The sequence below is a fragment of the Podarcis melisellensis genome (assembly GCF_964234715.1).
Source record: "Podarcis melisellensis genome assembly, chromosome: 8".
Classification (NCBI taxonomy): domain Eukaryota; kingdom Metazoa; phylum Chordata; class Lepidosauria; order Squamata; family Lacertidae; genus Podarcis; species Podarcis melisellensis.
This window is the reverse complement of record NC_138540.1, coordinates 67438477-67454237: the sequence shown is the minus strand read 5'-3', so window position 1 is coordinate 67454237 and position 15761 is coordinate 67438477. Positions and strand designations below refer to the sequence as shown.

The 15761-nt window shown below is 48.0% G+C and overlaps 1 protein-coding gene across 6 annotated transcripts in view; it reads left to right on the top strand.

Moving 5' to 3' along the window:
- The first annotated feature begins 2671 nt into the window (after positions 1–2671).
- LOC309375291 (mitochondrial peptide methionine sulfoxide reductase-like) overlaps positions 2672–15761 on the top strand; it is a 46294-nt gene continuing 33204 nt past the window's right edge. For 2 of the 6 annotated variants that reach the window (XM_081920963.1, XM_081920960.1), the window contains exon 1: positions 2672–2813. In XM_081920963.1, coding sequence (XP_081777089.1) covers positions 2741–2813 — 73 coding nt within the window. In that variant the 5' untranslated portion in view covers positions 2672–2740. Of the gene's footprint in view, positions 2814–11731; positions 12006–12176; positions 12334–15761 lie in introns of those variants that run through there. The other 4 variants (XM_081920962.1, XM_081920959.1, XM_081920961.1 and 1 more) reach the window with 4 other exon arrangements.

Sequence of the window (15761 nt, the reverse complement as noted above, 5' to 3'; positions counted from 1 at the left end):
GTTTTCCTCCTTCAAAAACTAGGTGCGTCTTGTGGTCTGGTGCGTCTTATAGAGCGACAAATACGGTAGTTTAATACGGCTTTAAATGTATAGTGGAGATGGGCGCCTAAGAAGAAGGAAGCTGCTGGTTGTAAATAAGAAGGAAGGCAGGCAGGTGGGAAAGACTGAAGCTGGTGATTTCACCCTCAAGGATCAGCCTCAGCTACTGCCCTGAGCTCTTCCCCTGCAGCCTGGGTGGAAATTACAATAAGGAATTGCATCCTCCTCTGGATGGCTTTTTGTTCAGCCTGGCTCTGTTCAATGGTTGTGGCTTTTTGGCTCTTCATTACTGCTCAGGCTTCTCCCTCCTCCAGATTTCACTCTTTCTCATCTCCTTTCCACACAAAAAAGGAGACTTAAATCAAAACAAAGGAGTTACGAGCACAATTAGCAGAGCAAATGGAAGTGAGGGAGAAGAAAGCAAGAGAGCTGTGAAGTAGGGGGTGTCTCCCCCTTTCTCTCTCCGCTGGCAAGAGTGTTATTAGGCACTCACAAAGATTCCTTATTAAATGCCTTTTGACATCAAGTAGGAAATTACAGGACGTGTGCATTCATTCACTCACTCAGGTGACAATTGAGCCCTGGCTGCCACACTCAGGGAGGGGGGGGGCGTGGGGGAGGATAATAAAGGAGATACTGGAAGAAAAGCAAAAGACAGCAGGTTTATAAATCATGTTTCCAAAGCTTTTTCCCCCCATCAAGCAACAATACCTCTTAGATCCGAAACAAGAGATGGAAATGAGAAAAGCCGATGGTGGCTTAAGCACAACACTGCATCTCTGTATTTATTTAATCCTTTCCAACATAAGATGCTATCTTATGCATGGGGCTGCCCTTGAAGACTGTTCAGAAATATCGGTTGGTTCGGCCCTATTATCTGGGGCTACACCCCCCCATATATTCCAGGCACATGATTTCATGCAGTTCTGAGAACTGCAGTTCACTCAACGCAGTTACAATTCCCAGCACTCTTCACAAAACAACACGGTCCAAGATTCTTTGGGGGAAGTCATGTGCTTTAACTGCATGGGACGTAGGTGCCAACTCCCTGGGGCCCTGGGTGCCCGAGCACCCACAAAAGTCCCCATGGAGGGACCGGGCATCCACAAATTTTGGTGCCAGGGCCATTGACCATGGGCACACACAGTTGTGGGTCCAAGTTGGCACCCCTGGTATGGGGTGTTAAGTTGTGGGTTGACACAGCAGACGACACAGCGATTTCTCCAAAGCAGCTCTTTATTTGTAAGCTGGAACAGAACTGAACTGCAAACAGCTCAGCCGGCCTGCTTTTATAGGCAGCCGGCTGTCAACACTGTAACAACAACCCAGGGTTTCCCGCCTAAAGTAACTGACGTGGACCTGAGTGAAAACTATATACATAATACTCCTGGTGGCCAGGGTGAGAACTTCAATACATAACACGGGGTATGAGCAGCAAGAGATTTACCTGTCCAGTTCTATTTGGCCTGTGTCAAAGGAGCTTCACTGGCTTCCGGTGCATGTCTGGGAACTATCTGAGGTGTTCGTTATGATCTTACAAACCCACAAGGGAGGGGCAACCATTTCCCCTTTCCATTTAAAAAAGGTGATCAGGGAGAGACAATGCAAGAGAAAGTCTACCTCCACCTGCCACCCAACTCCAGCAATGGAATGTCCTCTCCAGTGAGGCCTGCCTAACATCTTTGCAGCTCCAGGTTAAGACCTTTCTCTTTTCCAAGGCATCTGGTAGATTGTGAGAGTTTATCATGGCTCAGATACCGCTGATCATTTTACTGGTGCTACTGCTGTGATTCTGATGCTTTTGTTCGTTAGTATATTGATTATTGCTATTTTCTGTAATGTTATTCTGTTTGTAAGCTGCCTATAGACTATATTTGTATTAGCTAATAAACAAAATAATAATAATCATCATCATCATCTGTTTGGGACCTGGGCACTTGAAATAGCTAACCTTAAAAAAGAATTACCTGCTGCCCCATGATTTTAATCGATCAATGAACCAACTAAACCTTGCAGCCTTTATTGTTATGTTGTGCTTTTTTGGGACACTGCTTACAGATGTTAAAATATTAAGCATCGCAGAAGCTCTTTTAAATATAAGACCCCATATTAGCACTATACGTACATTTAAAGCAGCGTCACACCTCTTTAAATAGATGTGGCTTCCCCTACAGAATCCGGTTTGTTAATAGTGTTGAGTGTTGTGAGAAGAGCCCCTGTTCCCCTACAGCTCCCAGAATTAAACCAATTCGGAGAATGGAATCTCTGTGAGGAGGGAACAGCAGCATTGGCAAACTACACTTCCCAGGATTCCTTGGGGAGCGAGGGAGCCCTGACTTTTAAAGTGGTATGACACTGTATTAAATGTACAGTGCGGACGTGTCCAGAATTAGTAAATATATGGGGTGGGGTGTAAAAATTTCAAACGGTGAGGCGAGGGGGTCAATGAAAGGCAGAAAAGTAGGTAGCGAGTGGGCTCCTGACGACGAAAGCACCGATTATGGGATGGAGGCGGGTGGCTCTCCCAGCAGCCCACCCCGCCCCTTGCGCCGCTTGAAGCTTCATCAGCCCCACCCAGCAGTTTACGTCACACTTCCCGCCCCTTGGCCCCGCCCACCTCTTGTCCCGTGCCTGAGAAAAAAGTGGAAACTTACTTGCATGTGGGTAGCGGTGGGGCGCCCCGTTGTTGAGCTGCGACGCCATGCCTGGTCCTGTACGGATGCCCTCTCGGGAAGAGGCTCTGCTAGGCAGATCTGAGGCAATCGTAGTGTCAGGTACGGGAAGAGGGAGACCCATGCGTGTCCCTGTATTTTCGTGGGGTGGGTGCAGCCGAGGTGGGAAGGGGCTTAAGAAATCCCCACCCACCGTGATCAGCCATGCTTTCTGTCCTTTACCCGCCCAAATCTATCTCACAAGGCACAAGCGCCTTCCTGCTAGGAAAAAAGGGAACGCCAGTCAGTTAAGGCAGGGAAGCTCCCCGTGGGGTTTGCTCCCGCGTAGACCTGCACGGGACCGGCAGAGAAGAGCAAGAATGAAGGCATCCAACGCCATGTAGCTCAAGAGGATCGTTAGATCCCAGGTCCTGAGTGTGGAGATTGCAGGAGGGATCCTGCGCGCACACACGCGCGCACTCCCGTGGCGCTCCGGAGGAAGTTTTGAGCCTCCAGGAGCTCTTGGAATGTGCGTTGTTTTGTGGTTTGCAAACTGGCTCTGACGCATGACGCTCCCGGGGCAGAGAAATCGGGAGCTGGGATTTTTACCCCAAAATAAGTTATGGGTGTGCAAGCTTCCGTTCGTTATCCAAGCTGCTCACGTGTCTGTGTGGAATAAGGGGCTGGGTGCATGGGCTTAGCCAAAGGACAGGCAGCTGCCCCCCATCAATAAAAAATATATAGCAAAAATATATTCCCCCCCCCCAAACAAAAGGCCCGTGCCCCCTAACAAAAAACCTGGCTATGCCCGTGGCTTGGTGTTGAGAGTCTATGGTTGTTCCCAAATGGTGGGTCTAGGGGACCCTCCTTGTCCTTTGCATGTTACCTGCAAAGCTGAACTTTTAGATGGAGATGAATAATATGAGATGTAGAAGACTTCATCCTATAAAAGACTGATGAGTCAGTGTGGTGTAGAGAATTTCTCACAGGTCACATTAGTGCCATCATACATTTAGAGCACATGACTCCCCCCAATGAATCCTGGGAGCTGTCGTTTACTCCTCAGAGAACAGTTCCCAGAACTTTGAACAACCCAAAGGTTCCCAGGGTTCTTTAGGGGAAGTCCAATGCTATACAGTGGATGTGACCTCAGACTATGGGGAACCCAGGTCCAGATTTCCGTGCCCAGCCACAAAAAGCTGACTGGATGACTTTGGGAGAACCTACCTTACAGGGTTGTTGTGATATTAACACTGAGAACCGTGCATTGCTGTGTTGAGCTACCTGATGGAAGTGGGACAGGAATGTAAAGCAGTGTAATAAAGTGATTTTTGACAGGAAAAGTGCAAAGGCTGAAGTCCAAGGGAGACTGCATGCTTGACCTCATTGCTCCCTGAAGCTCACACGGTCTAAAGTTCTAGTTTGTGCATGCAGTAGATAAGAATGTAAAGCCTCCTTGTCTGTTCCATTTCTAATTAGCACTAAGGAGCTGCCTGGTTAAATGTTTCCCCATTGGGCAAAGAAGGGATCATACACATTCAAAACAGTATCAGGGAGAAGGCTAAGCTAGAACTCTTCACCCTGATTTCTAGTTTGGATCTCTCACCCAGAGAAAAGTAATTCATCTCTGTCCCACCCCCCGCCTCCATCTGAAGTCGTAGATTCCAAGAGTTGACCATTGCATCAAATGTTTACTACATTTTTTTTAAAAAAATCCCACCTTTCCCCAAAGGAAATGTAGATGGTGTATAGGACTGGGCAATACCTGGTTTTCAACATCGTTCTATATTTCACCAGCTAAGCATCACAATATACCAATAGATCATGATGTCAGAAATAAGGATGGAGCTATGTAGAGGCATTGGCTGGCTTCACAGTTTCCCCCACATTGTGATTTCTGCATAACAGCCTCGGTCCAGTATACCTGAAGGAGCGTCTCCACCCCCATTGTTCTGCCTGGACACTGAGGTCCAGCGCCGAGGGCCTTCTGGCGGTTCCCTCGCTGCGAGAAGCCAAGTTGCAGGGAACCCGGCAGAGGGCCTTCTCGGTAGTGGCACCTGCCCTGTGGAACGCCCTCCCACCAGATGTCAAAGAGAGGAAGGTGGTGAAAAGTGTGTGCCTTTTTCTTTTTCTTTTAATAGTAAGAGCCTTTGCTCATGTTTCTATCCCACCCTTAAGGCTATCCTAAGAGCCCTGCTGGAGCTGGGCAAAGGCTTATCCAGCATTCTGTTTCTAGAGCGGGCAAACACTGGGTACTTGTGGGAAGACAACAACAACAACAACAACAACAACAACAATAATTTATTTTTACCCTGCCCATCTGGCTGGGCTTCCCCAGCCACTTGGGGCGGCTTCCAACAAAATATTAAAATACAGTAATGCATCAAACATCAAACATTAAAAGCTTCCCTAAACAGGGCTGCCTTCAGTTGTCTTTTAAAAGTCTGGTAGTTGTTGTTCTTTTTGACATCTGGTAGGAGGGCGTTCCACAGGGCAGGCGCCACAACCGAGAAGGCCCTCTGCCTGGTTCCCTGTAACTTGGCTTCTCGCAGTGAGGGAACCGCCAGAAGACCCTCAGCGCTGGACCTCAGTGTCTGGGCAGAACAATGGGGGTGGAGACGCTCCTTCACGGATACTGGACCGAGGCCAAGCTGGACATGAATGTGAAAGCCCTCTCCCAGTGTTGTTCTCCAGCAACTGGGACTCAAGAGGGATATACCACCTCCGATCCAGGATTTGGTATGATGAGCCATTGTGATGAGCGCCCACCGATATGGTCTTGCAGTCCATGAATTTGACTAATCCTCTTTGGAAGCCTTCCAAGTTGATGGACATCACTACATTTTGAGAAGGCAAATTCCATCATTGAACTACGGCACTGTGCGAAAAGGTGCTTTATTTTCTGTGTCCTGAATTTTCAGCTTCATGGGATGATCCTGAATTCTAGTATTAGGAGAGGGGAGGGGAGAAACCACTCTCTTTCCACTTTCACCACACCAGGCACATTAGTTTTACAGTGGTACCTCAGGTTACAGACACTTCAGGTTACAGACTGCAAACCCGGAAGTTTTACCTCAGGTTAAGAACTTTGCTTCAGGATGAGAACAGAAATCGTGCAGCGGCAGCAGAAGGCCCCATTAGCTAAAGTGGTACCTCAGGTTAAGAACAGTTTCAGGTTAAGAACGGACCTCCAGAACGAATTAAGTTCTTAACCCAAGGTGCCACTGTATATGCCTCGGCCATGCCCCTCTTCCTCACCCTTTTTCTAAGCTAAAAATCCCAAACCTTGTCACTGTTCCTGTATGGTGAGCAGCAGGGAGATTGAAGCACAACAATGAACCCCCCCCCCATTCATGGTAATTTTTATTTGTATATTATATTTGTATTATAGATTATAATTATATTAATTAAGTAGGGGAACGGCCACAGCTCAGTGACAGAGTGTCTTCTTCACATGCAGAAGGCCCCAGGTTCAATCCCCAGCAGGACTGGGACTGCCCCCTGCATGAAACCCTGGAGTGCTGCTGCCAGTCAGAGTGGACAATATGCATCTAGATGGACCCATGATCTGTTTCTGTATGAGGCAGCTTCCAGTGCTCTTAATATTTCCATAGCGCTCATTAGCACCGTGACTGAGCAACATGCTCAAGAACTGTGTGTGAAAGTAATGCCATTATGAGCTGGACAGGGTGAGTTGGACATGTGCTCTCAGTAGAGGAAAAGCTCTGAGCTACATTGCTTCAGACCCTGAAGGTCCAACTGAGTTCTTACAAGCAATAAAAGAAAATAATGACTTGACCATCATTTGATGCACTTTGCATTTCAGATAAGCTCTGTTGATCACCTGGAGATGGCGTGAGCATGTTTTATGCTCGCTCCATAACTTGTGTTATCTATTATTATTATTATTATTATTATTATTATTATTATTATTATTCTACTTTGTGCTGGAATGAATGGGTGGATGGTTATATGCATTAGGGGGGTGGGGGGAACTGCTTGCTGATTTCCCAGCTGCTCTTCCCAAGAGAGTGTCATCCCTGTTTACATTCTGAACATGTGCCAAGGGCCTGTGCTATGGAATGATACTGATTGGGGATGGGGTATACTGCACTCTCCATGGCAACAGATAAGTGTTGCTAGGAGACAGCGGAGGAATAAAAGGCTGGGAGGGATGCCCAGCAGCCTTCGTACCCCTCCTCCTCCTCGTCTTCCACTCTCTCTCCCCAAAGTGTCTTTTGGAACAAGATTATTCCTGAAACGTGGCGACTGTCATTGCAACCATCACATGGTAGCGCAAGGCGGTGGAGGAGTTGGGAGCATCTGAAGACCGGGTTTCTTTCTCTTTTTTGCACATCTACCATGCAATAATGTCAGTCGCCATTAACCCCTGTAGTCTTGCTTGGTACAAAGGCACTTATATGACCTTCTGCCATGTCTGTAAGAAATGAAAAGGTGCTCACCAGTGGTGGGGCATCTTGCATAGGAACACAGGAAGCTGCCTTCTGCTGAGTCCCATTGTCTACACAGGCTGGCAGTGACTTTCCAAGATTTCAGGCCTGGAGTCTCTTCCATCACTACCCAAAGATGTTGGCGACTGAACTGGGCACCTTCTATAAGCTGAGCAGATACACATTTAAAGCAGCCCGTAATATGTTTTGTTGGAAATTGTAGTTTATCCCTTCCAGAGCTACAATTCCCAGCGATCTTGAAGACTACACTTCCTATGATTCTTTAAATGTATGATGTGTATGCAGCCTGAGTCAGACCATTGGTTCCTCTAGCTTGAAGGTAAAGGGACCCCTGACCATTAGGTCCAGTCATGACTGACTCTGGGGTTGCGGCGCTTTATTGGCCGAGGGAGCCGGTGTGTAGCCAGCATGACGAAGCCGTTTCTGGCGAACCAGAGCAGTGCACGGAAACACCATTTACCTTCCTGCTGGAGCGGTACCTACTTATCTACTTGCACTTTGTGCTTTTGAACTGCTAGGTTGGCAGGAGCAGGGACCGAGCAATGGGAGCTCACCCTGTCTCAGGGATTTGAACCGCCGACCTTCTGATCGGCAAGTCCTAGGCTTTAACCCACAGTGCCACCCGCATCCCTATTCCTCTAGCTTAGTAATGTCTAAATTGACTGGTAGTAGCTCTCAAGGGTTTCAGGCATGGAATCTCGCCCAGTCCTACATGGAGCAGGCAGGGTTTGAACCTGGGACCTTCTGCATGCAAAATCAGATGCTCTGCCACTGAGCCACAGCCCCTTTGTTTTAGATTATGAATGCTATGCAGAAGAAGATGCTGGGTGTTGCTATAGTTCCATTGACCATAAGATGTACCCTACTGCAGTGTTTCCCAACCTTTTTTGGGCAAAGGCACACTTGTTTTTTTTTTTTAATATAATTTTTATTGAATTTTCAAATTTTAATACAAAGCAAAAACAAAGAAGAAAAAAAGGAAAAAGAAGAAAGAAAAAAGAAAAAGAAGAGAAATAAACACAAATAGATTCTTTCATAACCCTCTTTCATTGACTTCCCCCCACCCCCACCCATGCATCCCAATTTTCAACCTTAATTCAGCAAGTTCTTGTTTCATTCCTTAAACCTCTTCTTATTATATTTAAGCTTAATTCCCTTTATTAGGCCCAACTTATTTATCCCATTTTCTTATATACCTTAAATTCTTTTTCTAAGATCGGTCGAGGTTCTTATACCATAAATTTCCCCATTTTCATATTAAAATATAAGTCAAAATTATAAAACCCAAAAGTCATAAAATAGTTTTAAAACTTTCTATTTTCCCCCTCCCTCCTTGTCCGGATATCTGTCCCTTCCTAGATATCTGCCCTCTTATAAAACTCCTAGCCCGGATTCCTCCAAAGGCACACTTGTTTGATGAAAAAAATATCGAGGCACACCACCATTACAGCCCCGTGACGTCAGCGCGCAGCGTCACTTGAGCTCCTTCTCCTGCTCGTTCAGGGCCGCAGTGGCGTAGCGTGGGTTGTCAGCACCCGGGGCAATGCAAGTAATTTGCGCCCCCTAACCCGTGGATTTGCGCCCCCTAACACTAACCCCCAGATGTTGCGCCCGGTGTGGCTGGCCCCCCCTGCACCCCCCACGCTAGGCCACTGATCCATAGCTAAAAGCAGAAGTCGACAAATGTGTCCTGTTTTTTGCTCTTCAAAATATGGCAACCCGAAGACCCCCAGGGACCGTCCAACCAGCCTAGGAAGTGTGCTCTGGTCGCGGGGGAGGAGACACGAGGCATTGCCATCCACACCTGGAATTGAGGAGGAGCTGGAAAGGTCCTTTGGTTTCACACCCAGGACCCATTTTTTCTCTCTTCTTTTGAGAAAGGGGTGGGAAACGGGATTTGGAGGGCGCATGTGTGCGCGTAGCTGAGCTCCAGTTGCTCTGGGCATTTCTGGACGGCGCCGGTAGCGTCTCTCCTAACCCCTCCCCACCCCGGTCTCCACCCCCCCCCCCGCCCAAAGGCTTCCCCCTACCTGGCCAAAGTTCCACCCAAAGCTGGAGATGCGGTTCGCGCTGCCCACGAAGACGACGCCGAACTCGGAGAGGACGTATTCCTTGCGCTCAGCGCAGCGGCGCAGCTAGTCGCTCAGGGGCCCGGGGCGGCGCGCGCGTCCTGCAGCCAGGGGCAAGTGCCATGGGGGCGAGCCATGGCAGGGCGCGCTGCGTGGAGCCTCGCTGCAGCCTCCCCCTCAGCTGTAGGGAGGCTGAGGCGGTGGGCAGAGGCCAGAGCGGAGCTTGCGGGCAGTTCGCCCGCAGACGCATGGCTCAGGCACGCTGCAGGCGCCGAGGTGTGGCGCCCAGTGCCCCCCGCCTCGCCTAGCTACCAGTGGCATAGGAAGGGGTCTGCGGTGGGTGCGGGGCTGAAAGGACATGCAAGGCTCCATGCTGCTGCCCGGACATGCCGGCCTCCTCCTCGTCCGCTGTCTCGCGCTCCTCCCTTTTGCGCGCGCTGCCCCGCCGCCGCCCCATTGGCCGGGTCCTGTCAGCTGATCCTGTGTTATTTCCTGTGTGTGTGTGTGAGGGGAGAATGGAGAGAGAAACCTCGGCACCGCCACTGCGGAGCCGCCCCCGGCTCGACGCGGATCCTCGCCGCCGCCGCCCCGCTTCTCGCCCGCCTCCCTCCCACGGCACACCAGGCAAGGTCTCGCGGCACACTAGTGTGCCGCGGAACACCGGTTGGGAAACACTGCCCTACTGAATTGGAACGAGGTCCATCCAGCCCACCGTGGCTAGTTAGATTATTCTGTGCTTTGCAACGGAGAAGATTCCCAGCTTTAGTTCCTGGCATCTATAGATAGGGCTGGAAAAGACCTTCAGTCTGGACCGCTGATCACTCACAGTGTGGCTCTGCCTCACCTTGGACTGCCCAAGTCAGAAGGGGAAGGTGGAAGATGAGGGTCTGCAGAGTGGATGTTTGCCGAGTGCAAGGGGCATGGTGGTGAATTCAGGAGCCTTGCAGAGGATGTATGTATTGCCAGATTCAAAACGATGGAGACTGATGGAAGGGGATGCTGGTGAAGGCACAAGAAAGCAGGCTTGGGAAGGGTTGTAGCTCAGTGGCAAAGCATGTACTTTGCATTCTGAAGCTTCCTGGCTCAACACTTAGTGGAAGCCTAGGCATGTTCACACGGAAGCAGGACCCAGGGTGGTCACTGGGACTTGTTCCAGGTAAATGTGCCTGTGATTGCAGCCGCCAGTTTTTTGTTGCAGTTGACTAACACAGTTGACTCTCTGGAACTCATAATCTTGAAACAGCAGCGGTGCTCTTTCTACTCAGATGGCCTGTTTGCCACCTCGACAGTGCAAGAAGATCTTGGATCGCGTCTCAGATGAACTGGTTGCAGATCGACTGCTCCTCAGTCAGGTTTTTCCTTACAAACTGTCCAGGTTTTTTAAAACAATAACTTCTCCCTATTCTGGTTACTCCCCTGTTTCTTAAAAAACCAAGCCAAACTGCTACTTTACTCTCAAGCAAGTCACGGAGCGTTTTGTTTCATATACTTATCTGTACTTCTAGACTTCGGAATTCCCTCCCTAGAGAAGCTGGGCTGGATCCCTCCTTGCTGTCCTTCTGACGGCAGGTGAAGACTTTTTTGTTTCCACAGGCTTTGAGGAACTGACTGCTTTTAATGACAGGGCTGGTGCTGTAGTGTTAATTGTAACCATCCATATGGTTTTAGATCCTAGATATTCAGCAGGTTCCCTCTGTGCCAACTTTTAAATGCCGGTCTTCTCTATTCTGCCAGGCCTATGCAGGCAGTTAATAATACATCTCCCACAATAGTTGGTTTGTTTTTTATTTCTTTTTGCTTTTAACTTAAAAAAACAACTTTTTATGATATTGTTTGGCTTTATGTTTTTGCATTGTTGCAAACTGCTTTGATACATTTTTTCCCTGATACAGCAGTATGTAAATAAATAAATAAATAAATAAATAAAGCAAGCTTTAATTGTGTGTTTTTTAAAAAATGACACCCCCCCCCCCCGTGTTTTGAGTTGTTATTATTTTTACCTGTAAGCCGCTTCAGGTAGGTCCTGTATGGGAAAAAGGCGGGGTATAAAGAAACACACGAATAAACAAATACTTTATATTTCCTTCTGTTCTCCTGGGTACAAAACTTTGCAGCAGTGCCAAGCAAAACAGTGTTACTAGTCTGGGAGAGATTCATATCAGGTACTTAGAGCAAGCAAGGTATGAATTTGTTATTGAAGTAGCCCCTGTCAGCATAGCCGCCAGGGATCAGGAATGATGGGAGTTCCCGACCTCTGCCTTAGGAAGAACTCTTAGCAGCTTGGTGTTTTGGCTCCTTGGCTAATCCTGATCTCTTCTTCGGTGTGTGTTGTCTGGACACACAAAACACGCGTGCGCATCCTGCCACAGAACTGACATGTTGAATGTAAATTTGCTCATTGTCTCCCCTTCTCCTCCTGCCTTTACCGAGTTGTTCTTTCTCTCTCCTCCCTTTCTCTTTCTCTCGCTTTCTCTTGGTCCCATGATGCTTTGCACCTCAGCAAGCTGATGCCATATAAAAAGAGTGGCTGTTTTCCTGCCCGTTCTTCTGATGGCAGAAGGGGGGAAGCAACCCTGGCACCGTTTGGAGGCGAAAGTTGCCAGGCTTCCGACAAGGTCCTCCTTGTCTTGTATTCTCTGGCTTCCTTTATCTCCCTCCCACCCCTTTCCCTGACACCCAGAACCTCTTGTGGATAGAGGGCACGAGGCGGGCACCCACAGGAGTCCAGGGCGGGTACTGGCCTGAAGGAATTGGGGGACTGCACACCAGAGGAGGTAAGCTTATTTGCTTCTTCTATGTTCTTTCCTTTATCTCTGTGGGTGTTTTAAAATAAATAAACTAGTTGCTGTGAATGTTTGGATCTGCCTACTTTTTTTTTTTTGGCTAGCTTTCTGGGTTCCGCCAGGCAGGCGTAGAGCGAAAAGGGGGGGGGAGGGTGGCATAGAACCACTACAGTTGGGATGAAGGTTGGCAGGGAAGCCGTGAGACAGAGGGAGAGAGAGAATAAAGCTGGCACGGGCTGGAGGTCTGCCAAGGATGCTTGGCAGAGATGCCATGGAAGACTGGGGCAGCCTGGACGCGGCGATGTTGTATGGATGGGAGGTGAGGAAAAAATGGTGAATCGCAGAAAGGCAGAGAATAGGAATTACAGGCTACTGAATTGGACATTTTCTTGCGTCTACATTTTTAATTTTTTATTTATTTTGGAGGGGGGATCCATTTCATATTTGATATTTTTCTCGTGGAGGCTGTTGGTTGGCTCGTTCTGTTTTGCAATATATTTTCAGGCGGAGAGGGGGGGTTGCGTTTAGGGAATGTGGCAGTTCCTATGCTGATTGAATTGAATCTGGGCCAAGGAAATTATGTAGCCTGCTTGTTCCCGCTCGGAAAAGGGAGTGAGAGAGAGAGAGAAAAGCAGAGAGACAGGGAGGAGTTGGCTGGGAGCTGCCGAGCTGCCTGGCCACTTTGGCAGCCAAAACATCAAGCCGATCCAAGCGGGCCTCCGTGCCTTTGGACTCCTCCTTGGGTTATCTGCTATCTCCCCTTTTGTGGCTCCCCTGCATGGCCCCGGCTTGTTGGGCTCCTGAATGGGCAGCGTCCGGAGTCTGTGGCAGGTAGCTCGGGACAGGTAGGAAAATCGAGGACCAACTCACACACGCTGGGTCTCTACCATTTCTTTTTGTTCTGCATGCCAGATGGTTGGGTGTATGGTTGTGGGCTGGGCTGGCTGAGTCCTAGGAACATATGATGCTGCCTTGTACAGAGTCAGAATCTTGGTCCCTTCTAGCTCTATATTGCTTACACGGACTGGCAGCACCACTCTCCAGTGTTTCAGATGGCGTTCTTCCCAACCCTACTTGGAGATGCCAGGGATTGAACCGGGGACCTTCAGCTTGCAAAGCAGGTTTTCCACAACCCTTCCCAAGCCTGCTTTGTTATTTCTCGACTGGCATCCATTATTCTCCTGATTTCTGTATTTGGCAATGCATCATTCTCTCCATGGCCCTTTTCCTGGGCAAATTCCACCTTGCAGACCCTGATTTTTCCAACCTTTCCCATTTGCTTTGTGCACTCTGAGGTTTAGGGACAGTTGAGGCAGCGCCGCAGACATGGCTGCATCTTTTTGGGTTTTGGATTGCCAGTGCAATGCACTGCAAAGCGTATCAGGTGGGTGTGGTCCAGAAAGCCAGAGATAAAACGGGGAAATAGCTCTCTGCTAGAGGGCAGCTTGGGTTGGCTGGAATTCTCCCAATGCAGACATGTGTTAAGGAGAACATTAGAAAGAGAAGAGAACCACAGTCCTTCCCTCAGCTCTTCTTTACATGTTAACACAGTGTTGATTTATTATATATAGCCACCACCTGCCTTGTATGCTATATCCTGAGGTACAAAGAGGCTGGGATGCTTTGAAATGTTAATTTCGCTTTTACGAAGTAAGGATTTAAGGAAGCTGGGCAAGCTATATTTTTGGATGTGCCTTACCTTTCTGTGACAACTCTGATTTCCTGGTGCCTTTCTTGCCTCTGGAAAATCATGCTTCCTAATTGTCTCTTTAAATTTTCTCCTTTACAATGAATTCCTGCACGCTGGAGGCCTCGTTTTTTGAGGTTTCAGCCTGCTTGTTTAGGTTTCTGGGAAATTAAATGGGTAGGTAAGGGTGCAAATTCATGTGAACTCTTTAATATTCACATATGTAACTGCACATGCATTAACTCAAGGCATGGGTGGCGAACCAGCTATCTATATGTCGATGGACTCCAGCTCTGATCAGCTCCAGCCCCTGTGGCCAAGGGGTCAGGGATAATGGGCTCTGGAGTCCAGCAACATCTGGAGGGCCACAGATCCCATATCTCTGCCTGAAGGCATCGTCATCCCGCCTTGTACAGCGGGCCATTTCACACTGCAGCTGGCGAGTTTCCTTTTGAAGTGGGGGTGTGCTGTGGCTTTGCAATGTACACATAGCCAAAAGGGAGTGCAGACAGTTCCTTTGTTGTTGTTGTTGTTTTTTAAAAAAATGGTATGACTAGACCAGGATGTGGCTCAATTGAAACTTTCTTAGCTGTCCAAACACACAGTGGCAAGGCAGCAGTTTCCTACAGAGGCACACAGTGAATTCTTGTATTGCCTCTCGTTTTGGTACTCGGTTCATTTTGTTTGTTCGTTTCAGGCATTTGTTTTATGATTCACACATAGAAACCGCATATTTCCTTACTTGCATTTCTTTTTGCCATTTCTTTCTTGTGCCTCTTTTTTTTTTAACCCCTGCCTGCAGTGGCAGCAGCTAGGCTGATCAGGGAGGCAGGAGGGTGCCTGATTCTTGCAACCACTGCTGTATTTACCCAGAATCCCCTGTGCTATGACATTGGCACAGGGAGGGGGGAATTATGGTAGGTGGCATGGGTAGGGGGAGGCCACATTTGATGGATGCGGGGAGACCACTTTATTTACCTACGGTGCCTGGAATGGCACAGATGATGAGAAGCCTCCCCCTTTGCTGCCAGAGCAGGTGAGCTCTCCTGCCTCCAACCGACATGAATGAAAGCAGTGAAAAGAATATCCATTCATTCCCCAATGCATTTGCTTCGGAACGAATGAAAGACAGAAGCTGATTATCCCTATTCATTGATTTCATATATGCTTCCTCCCCCCCCCCAGTTTTCTTTTCATATCCCAGTACATTCAGTTCCATTCTGATATTAAATATATTTTTAAAATTAATAAAGCTTTTAAGAACAGTTTGCTGACACACTGCTTCAAAAGCCACTGCGGGTCAGTCTCAACATTGTGTGATCTTTTCTATAATACATAGTATTTGTTATTTGAATGTTTTTCCCTCAGCATTTGTCAGGGGAAGATATCAAAACATTCCTAGAAACAAGAGACTCTGCAGATGCTCTATGAATGTCCCGGACACTGTAGAGCATATTCTCCTTCATTGCCCATTGTACAGTACGCTCCGTCAACGCGTGCTGTCCCCTCTTTTGGGTGGTCTGGAACCGCAGCAAGGTGAATGTGTGGGATTCTACCTATCCGACGTTGACCAAAGGGTAACGGCGGGGGTAGCCGAGTTTTTGGCAGCAGTCCTCCAAGGAGCAGGTTAACAAGGAAAACCACTGACTCTATATGTATATATATATATGTACTTAGCAAACTGCTGCCTTTTTTATATATATTTCAAGGCTTTTATATGTTATTTTCTCTTTTAAGGTTTTATTTCCATAATGCCTAATAAAGGTTTGATAAAGTAAAGTAAGTATTAGAATTGTACTTTGGGAATTTGGGAGGGAAACACTATTTTATTTGTTACAATTGGTGTACTCTTATTTTATTATTTTTATTATTCCTCCAAGGAGCTCAATGTGGCATGCATAGTTCTCCTCCCTTCATTAAGCCCCACAACAGCCCTCTAAGGTAGGTTAGATTAGGAGATAGTGACTGGCCCAAGTTGACCCAGTGAGCTTCCTAGCTGAGGGCAGATTTGAACCCTGGCCTCCCAGGTCTTAGTCTGCCACTCTTAACTGTTATACCAC